The sequence below is a fragment of the Leptopilina heterotoma genome, unplaced genomic scaffold (assembly GCF_015476425.1).
Source record: "Leptopilina heterotoma isolate Lh14 unplaced genomic scaffold, ASM1547642v1 Lhet_183, whole genome shotgun sequence".
Lineage (NCBI taxonomy): Eukaryota > Metazoa > Arthropoda > Insecta > Hymenoptera > Figitidae > Leptopilina > Leptopilina heterotoma.
The window spans coordinates 2,367,587-2,386,468 of record NW_025110901.1 but is presented as its reverse complement, the minus strand read 5'-3'; the positions used below and the strand labels follow the sequence as shown (position 1 = coordinate 2,386,468).

Genomic DNA, 18,882 nt, shown 5'->3' with positions numbered 1-18,882 from the left:
CCATTAATAAATAACTTGTCTACAAAGTTGAAAAGCAATCGATTAAAATTACAATTTATTTTTATAATCATAAATTTGAAATTTTATTTTCTCATTTCTTACCCGTCGACTTTAAATTTGTCAGAGATGCTTTAAATTCTACTCTTGAAAGATAATTTATCGCTCACAAAAAGTGAAGTACAGAAAGTATAATTCGCTATGGCTAATATTTTAAGTCAGAGACTAATACCTAAAAGACTGCCAAGTTTCATTTCAATCGGTCTAGACGTTTTAACACGATGCGCGAACAAAATTTCACAGACATTTTAACAGATAGAAATATTTTTACAAATAATTTTATTTTTTATTTTCTCAATTTTTTTGTTTTTTGAAAAAAAATTAAACAAAAAAACAAACCAAAAGTTAAATTACCTGGGAAAAATTAATTTTGAGAGCCCAGACAAAAGTTAAATTTTAAGAATTGTAATTAATTAATTTTGTTAATGTTGTAAATTAATTTCAATAAATAATTAAAATTAAATTATTACTTTATATTAATTATAACAAAAATAATTTCTAGTCGTTGCTGAAGAAACCGATGCAGATAAATTTATCCGAGAGAGTAATATCAACGTAATACGAGATTGTCTTTCGGATGATGCTGAGACTTCGGTAATTGAAGAGCAAGAAGAAATAACTGGATTAGGTTCGTTGAAGGAAAAAGAAATGAAAGCATTAAAACGTAACACGTTGAATAAAATATCTAATTTTCTTTTTCAATCGTACAGGTCCAGATATTGCATCCATGAATCTCTCTACAAGTTTATATGGAAATGAAAATGCGGTTAAAGAGAAACGTACGATGCCATTTGAAAACGTAAATAATTTTCAGTCTTTGAGTAATAATAAAAACTACCATTTACTGAAATAATAATTTTTAATTTTGAAATATTTTTTAAATCCAGATATCTGGAGAATTGGACATAACTGGTTTGGATGACGACGAAATCGATTCTTACATAATGTCCGAAAAAGAAGCTCAAGGTAAAAATAGTCTGTGGAACGACGTTAACGCCAAATATTTAGAAGCCCAAAAAGGTATAGACTTTTATTTTTTAAATATAAAAATAAAATTGTCTTATAAGGAGGAAATAACAACTTTTTTATTCTTTAGAGAAAGAAGAGAAGCGAAAAAAGGAAAAAGAAGAAGGGAAACCAGAGAAGAAGAGAAGAAGAACGGCTGGTAGAAAAAAGAATAATCAAACTCCGGCCAACAGTGCAGGTAATATTGTTTAATTTTTCTATAATTTTCTTTACAATTTATTTTTATTTACTAGCAAATGATACGCGCGCCATTTATTATTATTTTGTAAATTAATAAATTTTATATTTTCAAGAATAAACTTCAATTTTTAAATGATTACAGATTCAAAATTTAAAGAATTCACTTATTGAGTACAGAATATGAAATATTCTTGTTTAGTATTTAAATTTTAATACAATTTTTCGCAAGAATTTCATTATTCTCATAAATAATAAAATTCTTTAGAGCAATTCAATTAATTTCAATACAATTTTAATAAAATTTCTCGAAAAAATACAATTATTTTTAAAAATATTAATTAAATGGCCTTATTTTCAAGAATTTTAATATAAATTCAATTATTTTCAACAATTTTAATGAACTTTTAAAAAAATTATTATTTTCAAAAAAATCAGATAATATTTTTTGAAACAATTCAATTATTTATATAAATTGTAAAATCCTGCGGAAGAATTCAATTATTTTCATAAATAAAAAAATTCATCGCAGGAATGAAAATATTTTCATAAATAATAAAATTCTTGAAAGGAATTCAATTTTTGTCATAAATAATAAAATGTTTCGAAGGAATTCAATTATTTTCAATACAATTTTAATAATATTTTTCGAAAGAATACAATTATTGTTAAAAATATTAAAATTCAATTATTTTCAAGAGTTTTAATAAAAATTCAATTATTTTTAACAATTCTGAAAAAAAAATTTATAAACTGTAAAATTCTTGTCAAAAATTCAATTATTTTTGTAAATAATAAAATTCTTCTGAAAATCCCCACTTATTTTCAATTAAATTTTATTAAAAATTCTCTAACAGGTTAAATTATTTTTTAAAAATTGTAAAAAAATTTTTCTAAAAATTTCTCAAAATTTTTTAATAAAATTCTTTGTAAATTTCAATTATTTTCAAAATTTTCAATTAAAATACTTTTAAAAATTATATTATTTTTACGTAATTTAATGAAATTCTTAAAAAGAATTTAATTTTCAAAGTTTTCAATAAATACTTTACAAAACATTTCAAAATAATTGAATTCATTTCAAGAATTTTAGCAACAAGATTTTTATTAAGAATTTTTTAAATAATTGAATTGTTTTGAATTGTTTTGAATCCAATGATTATTTTAGTACATCGACAATTTAATTATTTCTGGAAATAATTGAATTCTTGAATAAAATTTTATTAAAACTTTTTTTAATAATTGAATCCCAGCGAAAAAATTTATTATTTCTACAAATAATTAAATTTTTGCAATAAAAAATAAGTGAATTTTTGAGAAGAATTTTATAAAAATTGTATTTAAAATAATTGAATTCCAGTGAAAAATGGACTATTTATTGATATCTATTTTAGAATTCTTTCGAAGAATTAAAAAAAAATGTTTAAAAAATAATTTAATTTTCCCTGGAATTCAATTAAAATTGTATTTAAAATAATTGAAATTTCTCGGGGAATTTTTACAAGATTTTGAAAAATAATTGTAATTTTCGAAGAAATCAATTAAAATTGTATTGAAAATAAGTGAAATCCTGATAGGAATTTTATTATTTATATAAAAATAATTGTATTTTTTACGAAGATTTTAATTATTTATAAATTGACTTTTTGCAAATATTTTCATTACAATTTTCGAAAATAATTGAATTCTTGATAAAATTCAATTATTTTTATAATTTTTAGTAACAATTATTTAAAAAAAACTCCATTATTTTCAAGAAAATTGAAATAAATTCTTCAAAACAATTCAATTATTTTAAAGAATTTAAATAAAAATCTTGCCAAGAATTATTATTTTCAATACAATTTTAATTACATTTCCTTAAAACAATTCAATTATTGAAAAAAATGTGAATAAAATTCTTGCAGTAAATTCAATTATTTTTAAATTTTTTGATAAATACTTTGCAAGAATTGAATGATTTTCAGTACATTAATTTTAAAATTGAAAACATTTAAAAAGGAAAATTATTTCAAAAGTTAGGTAACAAAAAATCAAACAACAACTAACTTCAAACTGCGAACAGATTATCGGGATACAACGATTATTAATATAAATTTCTATAATTGTAAATTTGAAATTTTATTTTCTCAAAGAATAAATTCTGTAATTTTAATTAAAATTTTCAATGTAAAATTATTTTTAATTCAATTTTGAAAAATTTTATTAATCATTAAGTTTAATATTTTCTTATTAGGCGAAGCTATCGAAAAAATGTTGCAAGAGAAACGTATATCTTCTAAAATTAATTACGAAGTATTAAAAAGCTTAGATGTAGGACTTAATGATGCGAATCAACGGAATCAACCGCCAGAGTCGCCATTCCTTTCGCCATTAAAAGTCGATAGATTCAATTATTCTTCTTCATCTTCAATCGCCAAGTGAGTAATTTAAGAAAATGATATTAGCAGATTTTTTATAACATCATCATCATTATTATTAATCGAAACTATAATAATTTGTTTTAGACCAAAACTAAAATTAAATCTCGACGTGAAACCAAATTTCCAAGTACACAAGGAAAATGTGACGAGAAAGAGGAAACTTTCACATACGGAAACTACCACCGAAACATCGGAAGAGCGCCCGGAACCTGAGAATAATGTATCGGAAATTGGTATGTTTCTAAAATTGTTTAAATTAAAATTTCTAATTATATTAATTTACAATAATTTTTGACATTTCTATCAAACTAACATTACGTCTTTTAGTTTCTCAATGACTAATTAAATAAGCATTAAAGTAAAACATTTAAGATGTTAATAATATCAGTAAAATAATTTTGTTTTCATACAAATTTGTAAGTTTTTTAAATTTATTTTTGTATTTCTTACTAGCTGTTGTACCCGTTTTACTAGTTAAATTTTGAAATTTATAATTAACAGAAATATTGAGGATTCGACGTTTAGAATTTTCGATATTCTTCTCGAAAATTCAAAACGTCGACTACTCAACAACTCAAAAGTTCAACTCCCCGAATGTTTAAATCCTTAAAAGTTGTTTCAGAATGTTCAAAACATCGAAAATTCAAAACCTCGATACTTGAATTCTCGAGAAAAATTTTATAAAACAAATTTTGAAAGTAATTGAATTCTTACTAGAATTATATAAAAATCAGGGAAAAATCAGGGATTTTCATTGAAAGTACTGGAAAGAATTAAATTTTTAGAATTCATAAGAAAATTCTGAATTTTTAAAATCTTTTTCGTTTGCCTTATAAACTATGAAATTACCACGAATTCTAATACAAAACGTTCAATTTTTTCTATCTCTGATAATAATTTCTTTTTTTCTTAATTCTTGAAAAAGTATCATAAAATTATTATTTAGAAATTATTTAATGAATAATTTTACTTAAATATTTCAAAATTAATTGAATTTTAAATGAGTTGCGATCACAATTATATTTAAATAATTATATTAAAAATAATAAATTCAAAGAAGAATTTTAGTTAAAAACACAAAAAAAATGTAAAAGTTACAAATACCAGATATTTAATTATTTTCAAAAGTAATAAAATTCTTCAGAGAAATTCAATTGTTTTTCAAATTTTTTGACAAAATTTCAATTATTTTCAAAAAATTTCCTCATTTCAAAGATTTTCAATGTCTTATATTTTAATTACAAATCTTCTAAAATTTAATTATTTTTAAAAATTACAACTCTAATTCTTCTAAAATTAAATTATTTTCTAGAATTTTTAACTAAAATTCTTTGCAAAAATTCAATTTGTGTTAAAAAATTTTTTTAATTCTATTAAAAATTTCAATAATCTTTTTAAATAATAAAATTCTTCTTCGAAATTCAGTTATTTTCAAATATTTAAATAAAGTTCTTGCAAAAATTTCAATTATTTTCAAAACTTTTTTTCAATTCAATAATTTTAATTATCTACTATTTTAATGAAATTTTTCCAAAAGAATTCAATTATTTTTAAAATATTGATAACATTCTACATAAACATTTAATTATTTTCATAAATAATAATAATAATTTTACAGGAATTCAATTATTTGGAAATTTTTATAAATTTCTTTGCAAGAATTCAATTATTTTCATAAATAATAAAATTCTTTTTAGGAATTTAATTATTTTCATAAACAAAACTAATAATTGAAGAATTTCAATTATTTTTAATACAAATTTAATAGTATTTCTTGAAAAATGTAATTATTCTTAAAATTCTTATTAAAATTCGTCGAAAGAACTCAATTATTCAATTATTTTTCAATAGATAAAATGCTTTATGAGAATTTTATTTTTAAAAATAATCTCTTATTCTACAATTTATTTATTTTTGTATTTTAATAATTCAATTCTCGTAAAATTTTCAAAAAAAAATTGATTTAAAAATGAATTACAATTAAAATGTTAGATAATAATTGAATACTTAAAGTATTAATTATAATATTTGTAGCGGAATTTTTAGAAATAATTAGATTTTGAAAAATTTACAAATGATTGCAAAAATTCAATTATTTTCAAAAATTTTTTGAAATTCTCGTAAAAATTTCAATTATCTTTATAAATAATAAAATTCTTCTCCAAAATTCAATTATCTTCAAAAATTTTAATAAAATCTTTTAAAAAATTTCCATTATTTTCAAAACTTTTCCTCAATTCCAAAAGAATTCCATTATTTAAAAACAATTCAATAAAATTCTACACGAACATATAATTGTTTTTATGTATAATAACAATTTCTCAGGAATTCAATTATTGTCGTAGGGTAGAAGTACCGTTTGTGGCCACTGTACCGTTTGTGGCCATTTTTATAAAATTTTTATTTAATTATTTACTACAATTAATATTTCTTATTATAATAATATAGTACTACAGGATTTTAAGTATTTCCTTAAGTAAAATACTTAAATAAACTATAATATAAATAATTACGAGAAGTATTAACTAGTGACCAAAACTGGTGTTAAAGTGGCCAAAACTGGTGCTTCTACCCTATTTTTTTACAGAGATTCAATTATTTTTATAAGTAGTAAAATTCATTCATTCATTTATTTTTCAAAATAAATAAAATTCTTCTCCTAAATTCAATTATTTACAAATTTTTTATAAAATTTTTGGTAATAATTCAATTATTTTCATACATAATAAAATTCTTTTCAGGAATTTAATTATTTTCTTGAACAAATTTAATCGTATTCCTTGAAAAATGTAATTATTTCTTAAAAATTTTATTAAAATTCGTCAAAAGAACTCAATTATTCTATTATTTAAAAATTTGTGGATAAAAGTCTTTATGTGAATTCAATCCAAAAAAAGTAATCTCACATTCTACAAATTATTTATTTTTGTATTTAAATAATTCAATTCTCGTAAAATTTTCAATAATAAAAATTCTTCTCCGAAATTCAATTACATATTTACAAATTTTTTTATAAATTTCTTTGTAATAATTCAATTATGTTCATAACTAATAAAATTTACTACAGGATTTCAATTATCTTTATAAATAAAAAATTCGTTTTATAAATTCAATTATTTTCGTTAATAATAAAATTCGTTTTAGGAATTCAATTATTTTCATAAATCAATTAAAATTTTGGAAAATTTTTAATTTTTCGCACTTTTAAGTAACAATTGTGAAGAATTAATTTTTTTTGGAAAAAGTTTAATAGAATTTATTTATTTATATTTGATATTATTTCAATTTTTTATTTTCTAATATATATTTAATTAAGGAATTTCCTTAATAATCGAAATTTCGTAAAATTGAATTGTTAACAAATAAATTTAAAAATTCTTAGGGACCTTTTTTTAAAAATTATTAAAAATAATTGATTTAAAGAAAATTTTTAATTTTTAAAATTTCACTTGAAAATTTTGGAAAATAATAATTGAATTTAAATGATGAAAATAATTTTGAAGAAGTTACAATAATAATAATATTTCTTGTAACATAAAATTATGATTTTATCACTCGATCATCTTCAATTATTATAAAAAAATGAAGAAATCGAGTAGTCCGAGTCGAAGACTTGGAGTACTCGATTTCTTCATTTTTTATAATATTTTTATAAGCTGTTGAATTTCAAAAAGGTTTGAATAATAATAAATTGAAGTCTACGTGTCTCGCGTATTATTTACTAGTGTTTATAATATATTTTAAATTTATTTCAATAAATTAAAATAATTTATTTTCCAAATTTTAATTTTCCTTTTATTAACAATTTTCCAAGATCAATACATTCAAATATCTAATTTTAATTAATTTCCAAAGTCGACGAGGCAGACGACTACGTTGACGATGAAGTCGAGGAGCAGGACCAACCAGAAATGGGAATGAAAGCTTTATTGGGAGGCAATGAGGAAGGCGACGAGGATGATTATTACGGCTATGATGAAGAGGAATATTAAGGTGATTCCTAAAACAAAAATAGAAAGGAATTATTTCATTTCTTCAATGTTGGATGTGCGCATAAATGAGAGTGGATTATTTAAGAAAGAATGACTGTTAAACCTGGCGCCATACACAGGTACCTTTGTAAAGTTTACTTTGTCTATTTTTAAGATTGTTTTCATTTTCGACACTCGCATTGCATTCACTACATTTTTAAAAATATCCTCAATTTAAATTCTTCTATTTTACTATTTAAAAAAAAGGAATGCTATTTTATATATTATTAAAAAAAAAGAAGGAAGTATTATTAAATTATTGACAAATAAAAATATAAAATATAAATATACATTTATTTATAATGTACTCTAATGAAATTTTCATAAAGCGATAAATAATGTCAATAACGAAAGAATTTTACGAACAAAATTTTCATCGAAGATGATTAAAGAGTTTATTTTTAACATGAAAATATTAATTTAATCATTAAACAACTACTACCTAAGAATTTATTATTAATTTAATAATGCAATGCGAGATGTGAAAACCAAAGTATATAGAAAGAGGGGGAAAAAAGTGTGAAAATGTGTATTTAGATTGTAAAACATTTTTTTGTGATAGTCAAAATTTTTTACAAGTACATAAGTCCGAGCGATACAAGACTGATTACACAATTTCTCGCAGTACATTGTTTTTTTTTATGTTAAAAAAACAATCGTATCGCCTTTACGTTTATAAGATTGTTAAATATTCATTTACATCACATATTTTATTTTCATAGAAAAAAGAAAACAAAAAGTCTCTCGTGTTTATTTAGTACAATTTGAAACTTTGTTTATATTACAAAGTTTATAGTCACAATTTTTTTTTTTTAAGAATGAAAAACGTTGGTTTTTTTTTTGTAAATGTCGATGTTTTTCATAGTTTGTGGTGCAAAGTACCAACTTCAATTATTTTATTATTATTATGCATAATATGTTAATTGAAATTTGGATTTAAATATTTGCATTTCGTTTTAAATGTGCCAGAAAGTATTTATTACTTTTAGTAATTATCTTCTACGTGCACGAATGATGAATTGTTTGTTACTCGTATTGAACAATATAATTCTTATTGTCTATATAAACACAATTTTTAATTTATTTAAACAAAATAAAGCATTGCTTTTAATTGCAGAAAGTTTCTGATTTTTTTTTAGAAAAGGGTAAATTAAAGAATTTTACCCAAATTTATTAATATTACAATTCTAAGTTCTTAATTTCACAATTTTTTATTAATTTATTAATTTTAAACTTTATAATTTAATTTAATTTAATTTAATCAAAGTTCATAATTTTATAATATAAAATAACTGTTACTATTTACAGAGTAAAATCCAAAATATTTGGAATTTTTGTCAACTTGTATGTTTTCCAGAACAAATTTTACTAAATTAAAAGTATATTTTACTAATTTTTATTAATATTTACTCCGGATATTGTAAAATTTGCTCTGGGAATAACGATTTTTAATAACAATTTTTACTTTTTCCACAGATAATTTTTGTATCAACATTTTTTAAATTTTCTTTTAAAATGCAGGCCTCAGATATGACTTTTTGGACTTTTGTTTACTATTTTTAAAAATTGAGCCTTTGTTTACTATTCTTACAATCATTGAAACAAAAATATCACTTTTTTAGTAGAAAATGAAACTTATTTCGACTTTTACATTGTGAAAAAATAATATTCAAATCCTTCAAAAATTATTTTTACATATAAATTTTGTCAAGATAATCAAGTATTGAAGATAAATAATTAATTCGTTTTTAAATAATTGAAATTTTGTAAAATTTTATGGAAAATAATTGATTTTTTTCAAGTATTTTATTACTATTTTTGAAAATCAATTTTTGAAGAATTTTAATTGCAATAATTTTGGAAAAAATTCAATTCTCCAAAATTTTAATGAAACATCTTTAAATGAAAATTAGCTTCAAAAAGTTGTATTAATTAAAATATTTTTCAAAAAAGCAGAACAGTATTTTTTAAAATTTTTGTAAAAATTTAATTTAATTTAATTTAATTTAATTTTTTAGAATTATTAAAATTTTTGGCAAAATCAATAATTTTCTCAAAATTGAAAAAGATAATTCTTCACAAAATTGATTAGATTGTGAAAAATTTTCCAAGAAAATCTTTTCTGAAATTCAATTATTTCCAAAAAAAATCCCATTGCAATGATCAATTAAAATTGTTTTAAAAATAATTGAATTGTTTCGAAGGATTTATTAAAATTTTTTATTAAAATTTTTGAAAATATTTAAATTATTTCGAATAATTTTATTAAAATACTTGAAAAAATAATTAATTTTTTTCAAAGGAATTGAATTCAATTGAAATTAAAATCAATTGAATTTTTATAATGAAATTTATCAACATTTTTTAAAAGAATTTCTGTGAAGAATTTTTTTGTTTATGAAAATAGTTGAATTGTTTCGAAGAATTTTATTAAAATGCTTGAAAATAATTAAATTCTTTCGAAAGAATTGAATTCAATTTTAATTAAAATTAATTGAATCTTTATAATAAAAAATTTATCAACATTTTTTAAAAGAATTGAATTTCTTCAAGATATTTGATTATTTATTAAAAATAATTGAATTCTTGTGAAGAATTTTATTAAAATTTTTTTAAATAATTGAATTCTTTCGAAGAATTTTATTATTTATAAAAATAATTGAATTCTTGCAATGAATTATTCCAAGAAAATTTTTTTAAACTTTGTAAATAATATATAATAATAATTAATTAGGTTAGTAAGTGATTTTTGTTTTTAAATTTTAAATCAGAAATTATTCCAAAATAGAAGTTGTTATATTTGAAAATACAAATTTTTTTGGAAATCAAGGAAAAATCGTCATAAAAATGGAAAATCAAATTTTATTGCCAAGTTTCTGAATAAAAAACGACGAATAATTGAAATTAAAAATTTCAATTATTTAAATTTATTATTTATTTAAAAATTTTTAATTTTAAATTTCAATTATTTAAATTTATTATTTATTTATTTTCATTTTTATTTGTACTTTAAATCAACCAAAGCGACTTATTTTGCTTCTTAAAAATCAATCCGAGGCCTGTCAGAAATTTTAAAAACCGCGCCTTTTTTCCATGATAAGGAAGTTTACAAACTATTTTCTTCTCAAAAACCTAAAATTAAGCCTCTAATTACAATTTTATTGTTACTATCTCCATTAAATATTATCTATTTTAAAAATTCTTTTTTTTCTAAAAGTTACACCCCTTGGAAAAATATAAAAATTGAAATAAATTCTAACGTTATCCAGTGAGTTGACATATTCCGGAAGATGCTGACAGATGTCTGCGCATCCGCTTTAACAGGGTCCACGAGTTTCTTTTTTGATTTTGTAATTTGTTCCACGTTTAAAAATAGTTGCACTCGTCGGTGGGCCGATTGGTATTAGTGTGATGTTTTACCTTGGTTGCGCTTCAAAAAATTGTTCATCATTTAAAAGGCAAAAAAAAAATTGATTTTCCAATAAAACTATAATAAGGAAAATTGTTAAATTGTGAGAAACAAAAAAATGTCTGTTCGAAGTTCTGCTCATCAAGCATTTGGCACTGATGGCAGTGATTTTTCACATAGACAAAAAGTTGCAGGACAATATCAACTAAGGTACGCATAATGAACTTTCAAAATATTCAAAAAGTTTGACAATTAGAATGTTTGTTATAAACTTTAAATTTCATTTCTAACTTGGCGTTCGTTTCTAACCTATTTTTAAAATACAAAAACAATTTATTTACATTTTTGTCTCTCTTTTTCTCTTTTTTTGTAATGTATTTTTATTTTTAATACATAAATCCATTTTCCATATTGAACTATAATTATTTATCAAAAGATAATATATTTATGGAAGTACACTTCGGGTATTTTAAGCTCTTAAGCTCCTTTCAATATATACAGTTTAATTTAATTTTCATTTATTATTGAAAAAGGTAAAGTTGTCAACTTTTTTTTATTGTTGTGAAAAAAGTTAAGAATAATCGATGTTGATAATATGGAAATAAAATTATTCATGACTGTTTGTAACAATTTTCTTTTGTCAAGTGAAATTTTATTGTTACTTTATGTCAAGATTTTTAAAATTGAAATCGAATTGTATTAAAAAAATGTTTTCTTTTTTATTTTCAGTGTTATCAATAAGTCAAGACTGAAATGGTGCATATTTTTTCATTACCTATTATTCTTTGTCATGCTGGGTAAATTGTCAGCAGATATTCTAGATTTTTTCGATATATTTATTTTGGAAATAGAAGAATTACAAATACCACAGGTAAATATTATGGAATTTTCGATTTTTTATTCTTTTATAAACCTGATAGATTTTATTAATCATTGGATTAATATTAAACTATTTTTTAAAATATATTAAACTCTTTTTTTAATATTAAAACAGGCTTCGCGCTCATCTACTAAAACCTATACTATTCACTACCTCTTTTACGATTAGCTATAGCTATTTGGATACTTCTTTAAATTTGTGACACTAAAAGCTACTTTTTTTTTAAATTTGCACTATAGTTAAAATACGAAAATTAATCTTAAAAATTTTAATAAAATTCTTCTTCGAAACAATTCAAAATTTTTTTGAAACAATTCAATTATTTTAAAAGATATTTATAAAATTCTAGTAAAGGAATTCAATAATCATAACAATTTTTTGCGATAATTCAATTTTTTTCATAAATAATAAAATTCTTTGAAACAATTCCAATTATTTTAAAAAATGTTAATACAATGAATTCTACTTAATAATTTAATTATTTTAAAAAATTATGATAAAAAAAAAGAATTCAACTATTTTTAATAAATAATCAAATATCTGTAAAAAATTCAATTCTTTAAAAAAATTTTGATAAATTTCATTGTAGGGGAGAGGGCCCTAAGGTGGTCACCCATCTTTTGAACGACTGTAGATTTCAAATGGAATTATATATAAAGGTCAATAATACGGCGTTTGAAACTTTATCTTATTACCTAACTTCCTATCATAAAGTTTTTTTCATTTCATTAATAAAAAAAAAGTTATGGCACTTTTTAAAAAAAGTTGAAAATTCGACTTTTAAAAAAGTGGCCCCAAGGTGGTCACCATACAAAAATTCACTAAAAAAGTTTTTAAAAAATGTAATAAACGTATTACTAAGTTGTTTATTTAATATTAATTGTTTTTCAGGTTAACAGAAACATATTACATATTTTTTTTTGCACTTTGTCCTTTCGTCAAAAATGATACTTTTTGTGTATGTATTAGATAGGTAAAATTTTGAAAATACTTCTATTTCATTATTATTCATTATAAAACTTAAAAATTGATAAAATTCACATTCACAGTGATAAATGTTGATAAATATGGCGTATAAACACATTTTCATAAAAAATCAAAAGTGACCACCTTGTGGCCAAAAAAGTGTCCACCTTAGGGCCAAGACACAATTTTTTAAACGTTGATGAAAAAATTTTTTAAAGCACAATATTAATTATATTCATTTGGAATATTATTGTACGATATATAAAGATAATTATAACGATTTTTACTAATTTAAAATGGTTAATTTCGATGATTTTAACACCCTGAGAAAAAAATTTCTCGATCATTTATAAACAGAAATTTTACGATGTTCACGTTACAAAGAGACTCATACGACTATTTACCTCAAAACTTTACTAAAATCTTTGTCTTCTCAAATAATAACAATAACAAAAAACATTTGAAGATACTAACTAATATAACAAAATTTTCTTAGGGTGACCACCTTAGGGCCCTGACCACCTTGGGGCCCTCTCCCCTAAAGATTCAAATTATATTAACTTAAAATGAATTTAATTAAATTTCTTCGACAGAATTTAATTACTCTCAAGCAATTTAATAAAGTTATTCGAAACAATTCAATTATTTCCTTAATAAAATTCCAATAATAATAAAATTTTTTACAGAAATTCAATTATTTTAAAAGATATTTATAAAATTCTAGTTAATGAATTCAATAACATTTTTTTTTCATAAAAAATTTTGATAAAATTCTTTGCGAGAATTAAATTTTTTTCCTAAATAATAAAATTCTTGGAAACAATGTCAATTGCTGTCAAAAATGTTAATACAATTCTACTAAAGAATTTAAATTCTTTTCAAAAATTTTGATAAAATTTTTCACAAGAATTCAATTATATCCAATAAATAATCAAATATCTTGAAGGAATTCAAATTCTTTTAAAAAGTGTTGATAAATTTCATTATGAAAATTGAATTAATTTAAATTTAATTCAATTACTTTGAAAGAATTTAATTATTTTTAAGCATTTTAGTAAAAATCGAAATAATTTAATTATTTGCAAAATTATTGATAAAATTCTTCACCTTCTGGTGAATTAATTAACTTAAATTTAAATTTCATTCAATTCCTTCGAAAAAATTTAATTATTTTCAAGGATTTTAATGAAATTATTCGAAGAAATTCAAATATTATCAAAAATTTTGATAAAATTCTTCACAAGAATTTAATTATATTCAATAAATAATCAAATTATCTTGAAAGAATTCAATTCTTTTAAAAAGTGTTAATAATTTTCATTATAAAGATTCAATTAATTTTAAATTAAAATTTTATTCAATTTCTTTGAATGAATTTAATTATTTTCAAGCATTTTAATAAAATTATTCGAAATAATTTAATTATTTGCAAAGTTATTGATAAAATTCTTCACCAGAATTCGATTAACTTAAATTTAAATTTCATTCAATTCATTCGAAAAAATTTAATTATTTTCAAGCATTTTAATGAAATTATTCGAAGAAATTCGAATATTATCAAAAATTTTGATAAAATTCTTCACAAGAATTCAATTATTTTTAATAAATAATCAAATATCTTGAAGAAATTCAATTCTTTTAAAAAAATGTTGATAAATTTTTCATTATAAAGAATCAATTAATTTTAAATTTAAATTTAATTCAATTCCTTTGAAAGAATTTAATTATTTTCAAGCATTTTAATAAAATTATTCGAAACAATTCAATTATTTTCATAAATTAAAAAAATTCTTCGCAGAAATTCAATTATTTCAATAATAATACAATATTTCACAGAGATTCAATTATTTTAAAAGATATTTATAAAATTCTAGTAAATCAATTCAATAACCGTAGAAATTTTGGATAAAATTCTTTGCGAAAATTCTATTTTTTCTTAAATAATAAAATATCTTGCAGAAATTCAATTATTTTCAATTAATAAAAAATTCTTCACAGGAATTTAATTAATTTCAATAAATAATACAATTTTTTTGGTGGAAATTCAATTATTTTTAATAAAGAAGAAAATTTCTTCGAGAGTTTAATATTATTTAAAAACAAATATAAAGAAACCCAAAAAACATTCATTAGTTTTGGGTCCTAGTTGATTTTCCTATAAATTTTGGAATTGAATTTTTAATTTTCATATTTAAAACAGACTTAAAATTCAAAATTTATAATAAAATCGGTTGAAACCCAAAACAAAATTTTTGAAAATAATTGATTTTATTAATAGAATTTAAAAAAAAATTTTTTTGGCAAAAATTTTGAGAATTCATTTATTTTCAAGATATGTTACTAATAAAATTCTTCAAAATAATAAATCACGTAAATAGTCGATTATTTTTTTAATATACTTTAAAAGAAATTCAATTAAATGTAAAATCTGTTTAATTAAATATTTCAAAAATTTAATTGACTTACGAAAATCATTCAAAAATAATTATTGAAAGATAAATAATAGACTTTATTAAATATAAAATAAAAAAATTCCAAATTATTCAACTTTAGTAAAATTATTCGAAAATAATTGAATTTTTTAAAAGAATTTTTGAAAAAGTTTAACTAAAATTATAAAAATACATTATTTTTACAAAATTTTAATGATAAATCTAAAAAAGTAGATTTTAAAAAATTTTAATTTACCTTTTTTTGAAGAAAATTGAATTTTAAAAAATTAGAATAACAAAATTTGAAGAATTAGTTCTTTAAATTATTGTAATGGTGATTTTTTGAAAATAATTAAATTTCAGAAAAGATTTTTCACACAATTTCACAATCTAATCAATTTTGTGAAGAATTATCTTTTTTATTTTGAAAATTATCGAATTTGCCATAAATTTTAATAATTCTAAAAAATTAAATTTAGAGAAAATTTTAAGAAATACTTTTTTAAAAAATATTTTAATACAATTTTTTGACGCTAATTTTCATTTGAAGATTTTTCATTAAAATTTTGGAGAATTCAATTATTTTTCCAAAATTTGCAATTAAAATTTTTGAAAGGTTAATTTTTTAAATTTTACAAAATTTCAATTATTTAATTAAATATTTTAATTATTTTGAAAAATTAATTATCTTGTAAAATTGATTGAAAAATAATTTTTGAAAGATTTGTTTAATAGTTATTTTTTACAGCTATTTCAAATCAAAATAATTTGCACTTTGAATCAAAAGAAAGTATTTATTTTATTTTATTGCAATACTTGGAAGAAAAGTCATGAAAATTAAATTTTTTTTTTTATTTTTTTTTACATTTTGTCTTTTTTGAAATTAGTCAAAAAAAATTCCCAAAAATTATTAGACAAGCCTCTGTTGGCGTAAGCTAACAGAGGTCTGTCTAATAATTTTTTTTTTGAATTGAAAAAATTCCCTTTTTCCAAATTGAATTTCTTTTATAAAAACCAAAAAACCCCTTTTTACTTAGTCCTCCATTTTTTTATAGTTTTAAATTTGTTTTCAATTCTTAAAAAAACAATTTTTTCAGGCACTCTGGTGGGAGTGGATATGGTGCATAGGATTACCATTTTCATATCTGGGATTAAAAGCCATAAGGGAAAATGGAATAAAAAGAATTAAACACTACATGCTGAGTGTAATTGTCGTCTGTTTTGGTCCAATTCTCTACGCATTGATCTATTATTCCAAAGATGTTTGGACCTATTTAAGTAATGACGATACAACAAGTATTCAAATGTGGCAGGTGAGTTGACAAAAAATTTTTTCAATTTCAAATTAAATCCTCTCTGCTTTTTATCATCAGAAAACAATAAAAAAGAGAAAATATTTCCAGGGTTTACCGTATGGGGTTTTATGGTATGGATTTATATTACTTGCCTCGCAAGTACATTTGTTCTCTCTCTATTTTGCTTGGAATCTTCTTGTTGCTTGGAAAGCAAAAGGAATGAAACATCTGAACTAAGGCAACAAAAACAAAAACAAAAAAAAAGAACAAAAACAAAAAAAAACTGTAAATACATTTTTAAAAGCAAATTGAACTGATGAAAAGACACTTATGGAAATAAAAGGAATATATGTTCGTACATTTATGTGATATTAGTTAATTAAGAATTGCTCACTTATTAATAAATAACAGAATATATAAAGTGAAGTTTTTTTTTTTAAGGAAATAAAGAAAGGAATTTTTATTGCAACCGAGACTTGTCTTTAAATATCAATGAGTCTAGTTTTGTTTGACAAAAAACTTTTTTTCGATTATAAAACCAGATGGAATGTTTGATTCAAGTCTTGCAATAATTTCGCAGAAAATTTAAATATTTAGATATATACAATTTTAGAATAGAAAATATATTCTTTTATTATAAAAACAAAAAATGTTGACATTATAAAAAGAACTTTAGAAATGAGAGAATTAAAATACATTTTATATTATTTTCCAAATTTAGAGTAATTTTTTTCATTTAACGGTTGAGAGAACTAATTAAGTATAGAATAGATCCCAAAAAAAAGCGGGAAAATTTTTTATTTTTCGTATTCGCCGGTATAGAAAGAAAATATGTTGATTTTCTTGTCTTTACAACTCTTCTTCCCTTTTAAATTTCGGAAAAGGAAAAGTATGAAATCTTTACAATTGTTAATTTGAAACAATTTAAATTCATTCATTTTAATTTTTTAAATTTTATTCTTCACTTTTTAAATTAAGTTTTTATTTTTTAAAAATAATTTTTAATTTATGTATAATTATTTTTAGTTTTTTTGAATTATTTTTTATTTAAATTCCGTTTTAAAATTAGTTTTAATTTTTAGAATTATGTTTTACTTCTTCAAATTCTTTTTTTTTTATGGTTTTAATTTTTTACAATTCTTTTTTGAATTATTTTATACTTTTTTCAATTCTTTTTAAATTTGTTTTAATATGAATGAATTTCGTAATATTTCTATTCTACTCGAATATCATCACGTAATTGTGATTGGAATCAATAAACATATCATTATTGAGCGTTTCCATTTGAGGTGATCAAGGTGGAAAAAAAATTCTTTAATCACACTCAAACTTGGGGTATTGTAGTATTTTTAGGTAATATACATTAATAATACAATTGTTTTAATAGAAAAATAAAAATAACTTACCAAAAAAGAAAAAAAAATATTTTACCAAAAGAAAAAATATCTTATAAAAAAATATTTTACCAAAAGAAAAAATATCTTACAAAACATATTTTTCGAAAAATAAAAATATCTTAACAAAACAGTAAAAACGTTTAACATGAGAAGTCATACAAAATAAATTGTCAGTAAAACAATATCCAAACAGTGGAAAATATTAAAAATAATTTATTTTTAAAAAATTATAAAAAAGAAACTCTTAAAATTAATTTTTAAAGATACTTTTAAATAATTTTTGAAACACAATAGCATTTTTATTTCGTACCAGGAATTGAAAAATTTTCAAATAATTCAAATTTAGAGTAACATTTTTCGAAAATAATTGAATTTTTTAAAAGAATTTTTGAATAATTATTTTAAAAAAAATTAATTAAGTTTTTTGAAAAATTTGGATTAAAAAAACGAAAGAATACATTATTTCTCAAAAATTCTAATGATACCTAAGTCTAAAAATGTAAATTTTTGAAAAATTTTAGTTTACTTTTCTTTAACGATAATTGAATTTTAAAAATTAGGATAAAAAAATTTAAGAATTAATTTTTCGAAATTATTTTCACATAATTTTTCGAGAAAAAAGTTGAACTTCTCAGAAGAACTTTTGAACAGTTTAAAAAACTAATCAATTTTTCGAACAATTGTAATTAAAAATTTAGAAAACTATTTTTTTGACCAAAATTAAATAATAATTCTGAAAATTTTGATTGTTTACAAAATAATTTAATTACTTTTCATAAATATTTGAAT

At 20.4% G+C, this 18,882-nt stretch overlaps 2 protein-coding genes across 2 annotated transcripts in view; both read left to right on the top strand.

The window, feature by feature from the left end:
- The window catches only part of LOC122500365 (transcription factor IIIB 90 kDa subunit), a 42,047-nt gene extending 33,439 nt beyond the window's left edge, over window positions 1-8,608 (top strand). Inside the window, exons 10-16 of the mRNA XM_043609268.1 lie at window positions 560-685; window positions 768-856; window positions 945-1,077; window positions 1,154-1,261; window positions 3,497-3,680; window positions 3,768-3,916; window positions 7,539-8,608. Coding sequence (XP_043465203.1) covers window positions 560-685; window positions 768-856; window positions 945-1,077; window positions 1,154-1,261; window positions 3,497-3,680; window positions 3,768-3,916; window positions 7,539-7,675 — 926 coding nt within the window. The 3' untranslated portion in view covers window positions 7,676-8,608. The remainder of the gene's footprint in view (window positions 1-559; window positions 686-767; window positions 857-944; window positions 1,078-1,153; window positions 1,262-3,496; window positions 3,681-3,767; window positions 3,917-7,538) is intronic.
- A 2,429-nt stretch (window positions 8,609-11,037) lies between these two features.
- Window positions 11,038-17,117, top strand: LOC122500320 (protein jagunal). The gene is made up of 4 exons (XM_043609200.1): window positions 11,038-11,333; window positions 11,853-11,994; window positions 16,499-16,714; window positions 16,805-17,117. The coding sequence occupies exons 1-4, from the start codon at window positions 11,242-11,244 to the stop codon at window positions 16,931-16,933; spliced, it is 579 nt and encodes a 192-aa protein (XP_043465135.1). The 5' UTR covers window positions 11,038-11,241; the 3' UTR covers window positions 16,934-17,117.
- Window positions 17,118-18,882: the final 1,765 nt, after the last annotated feature.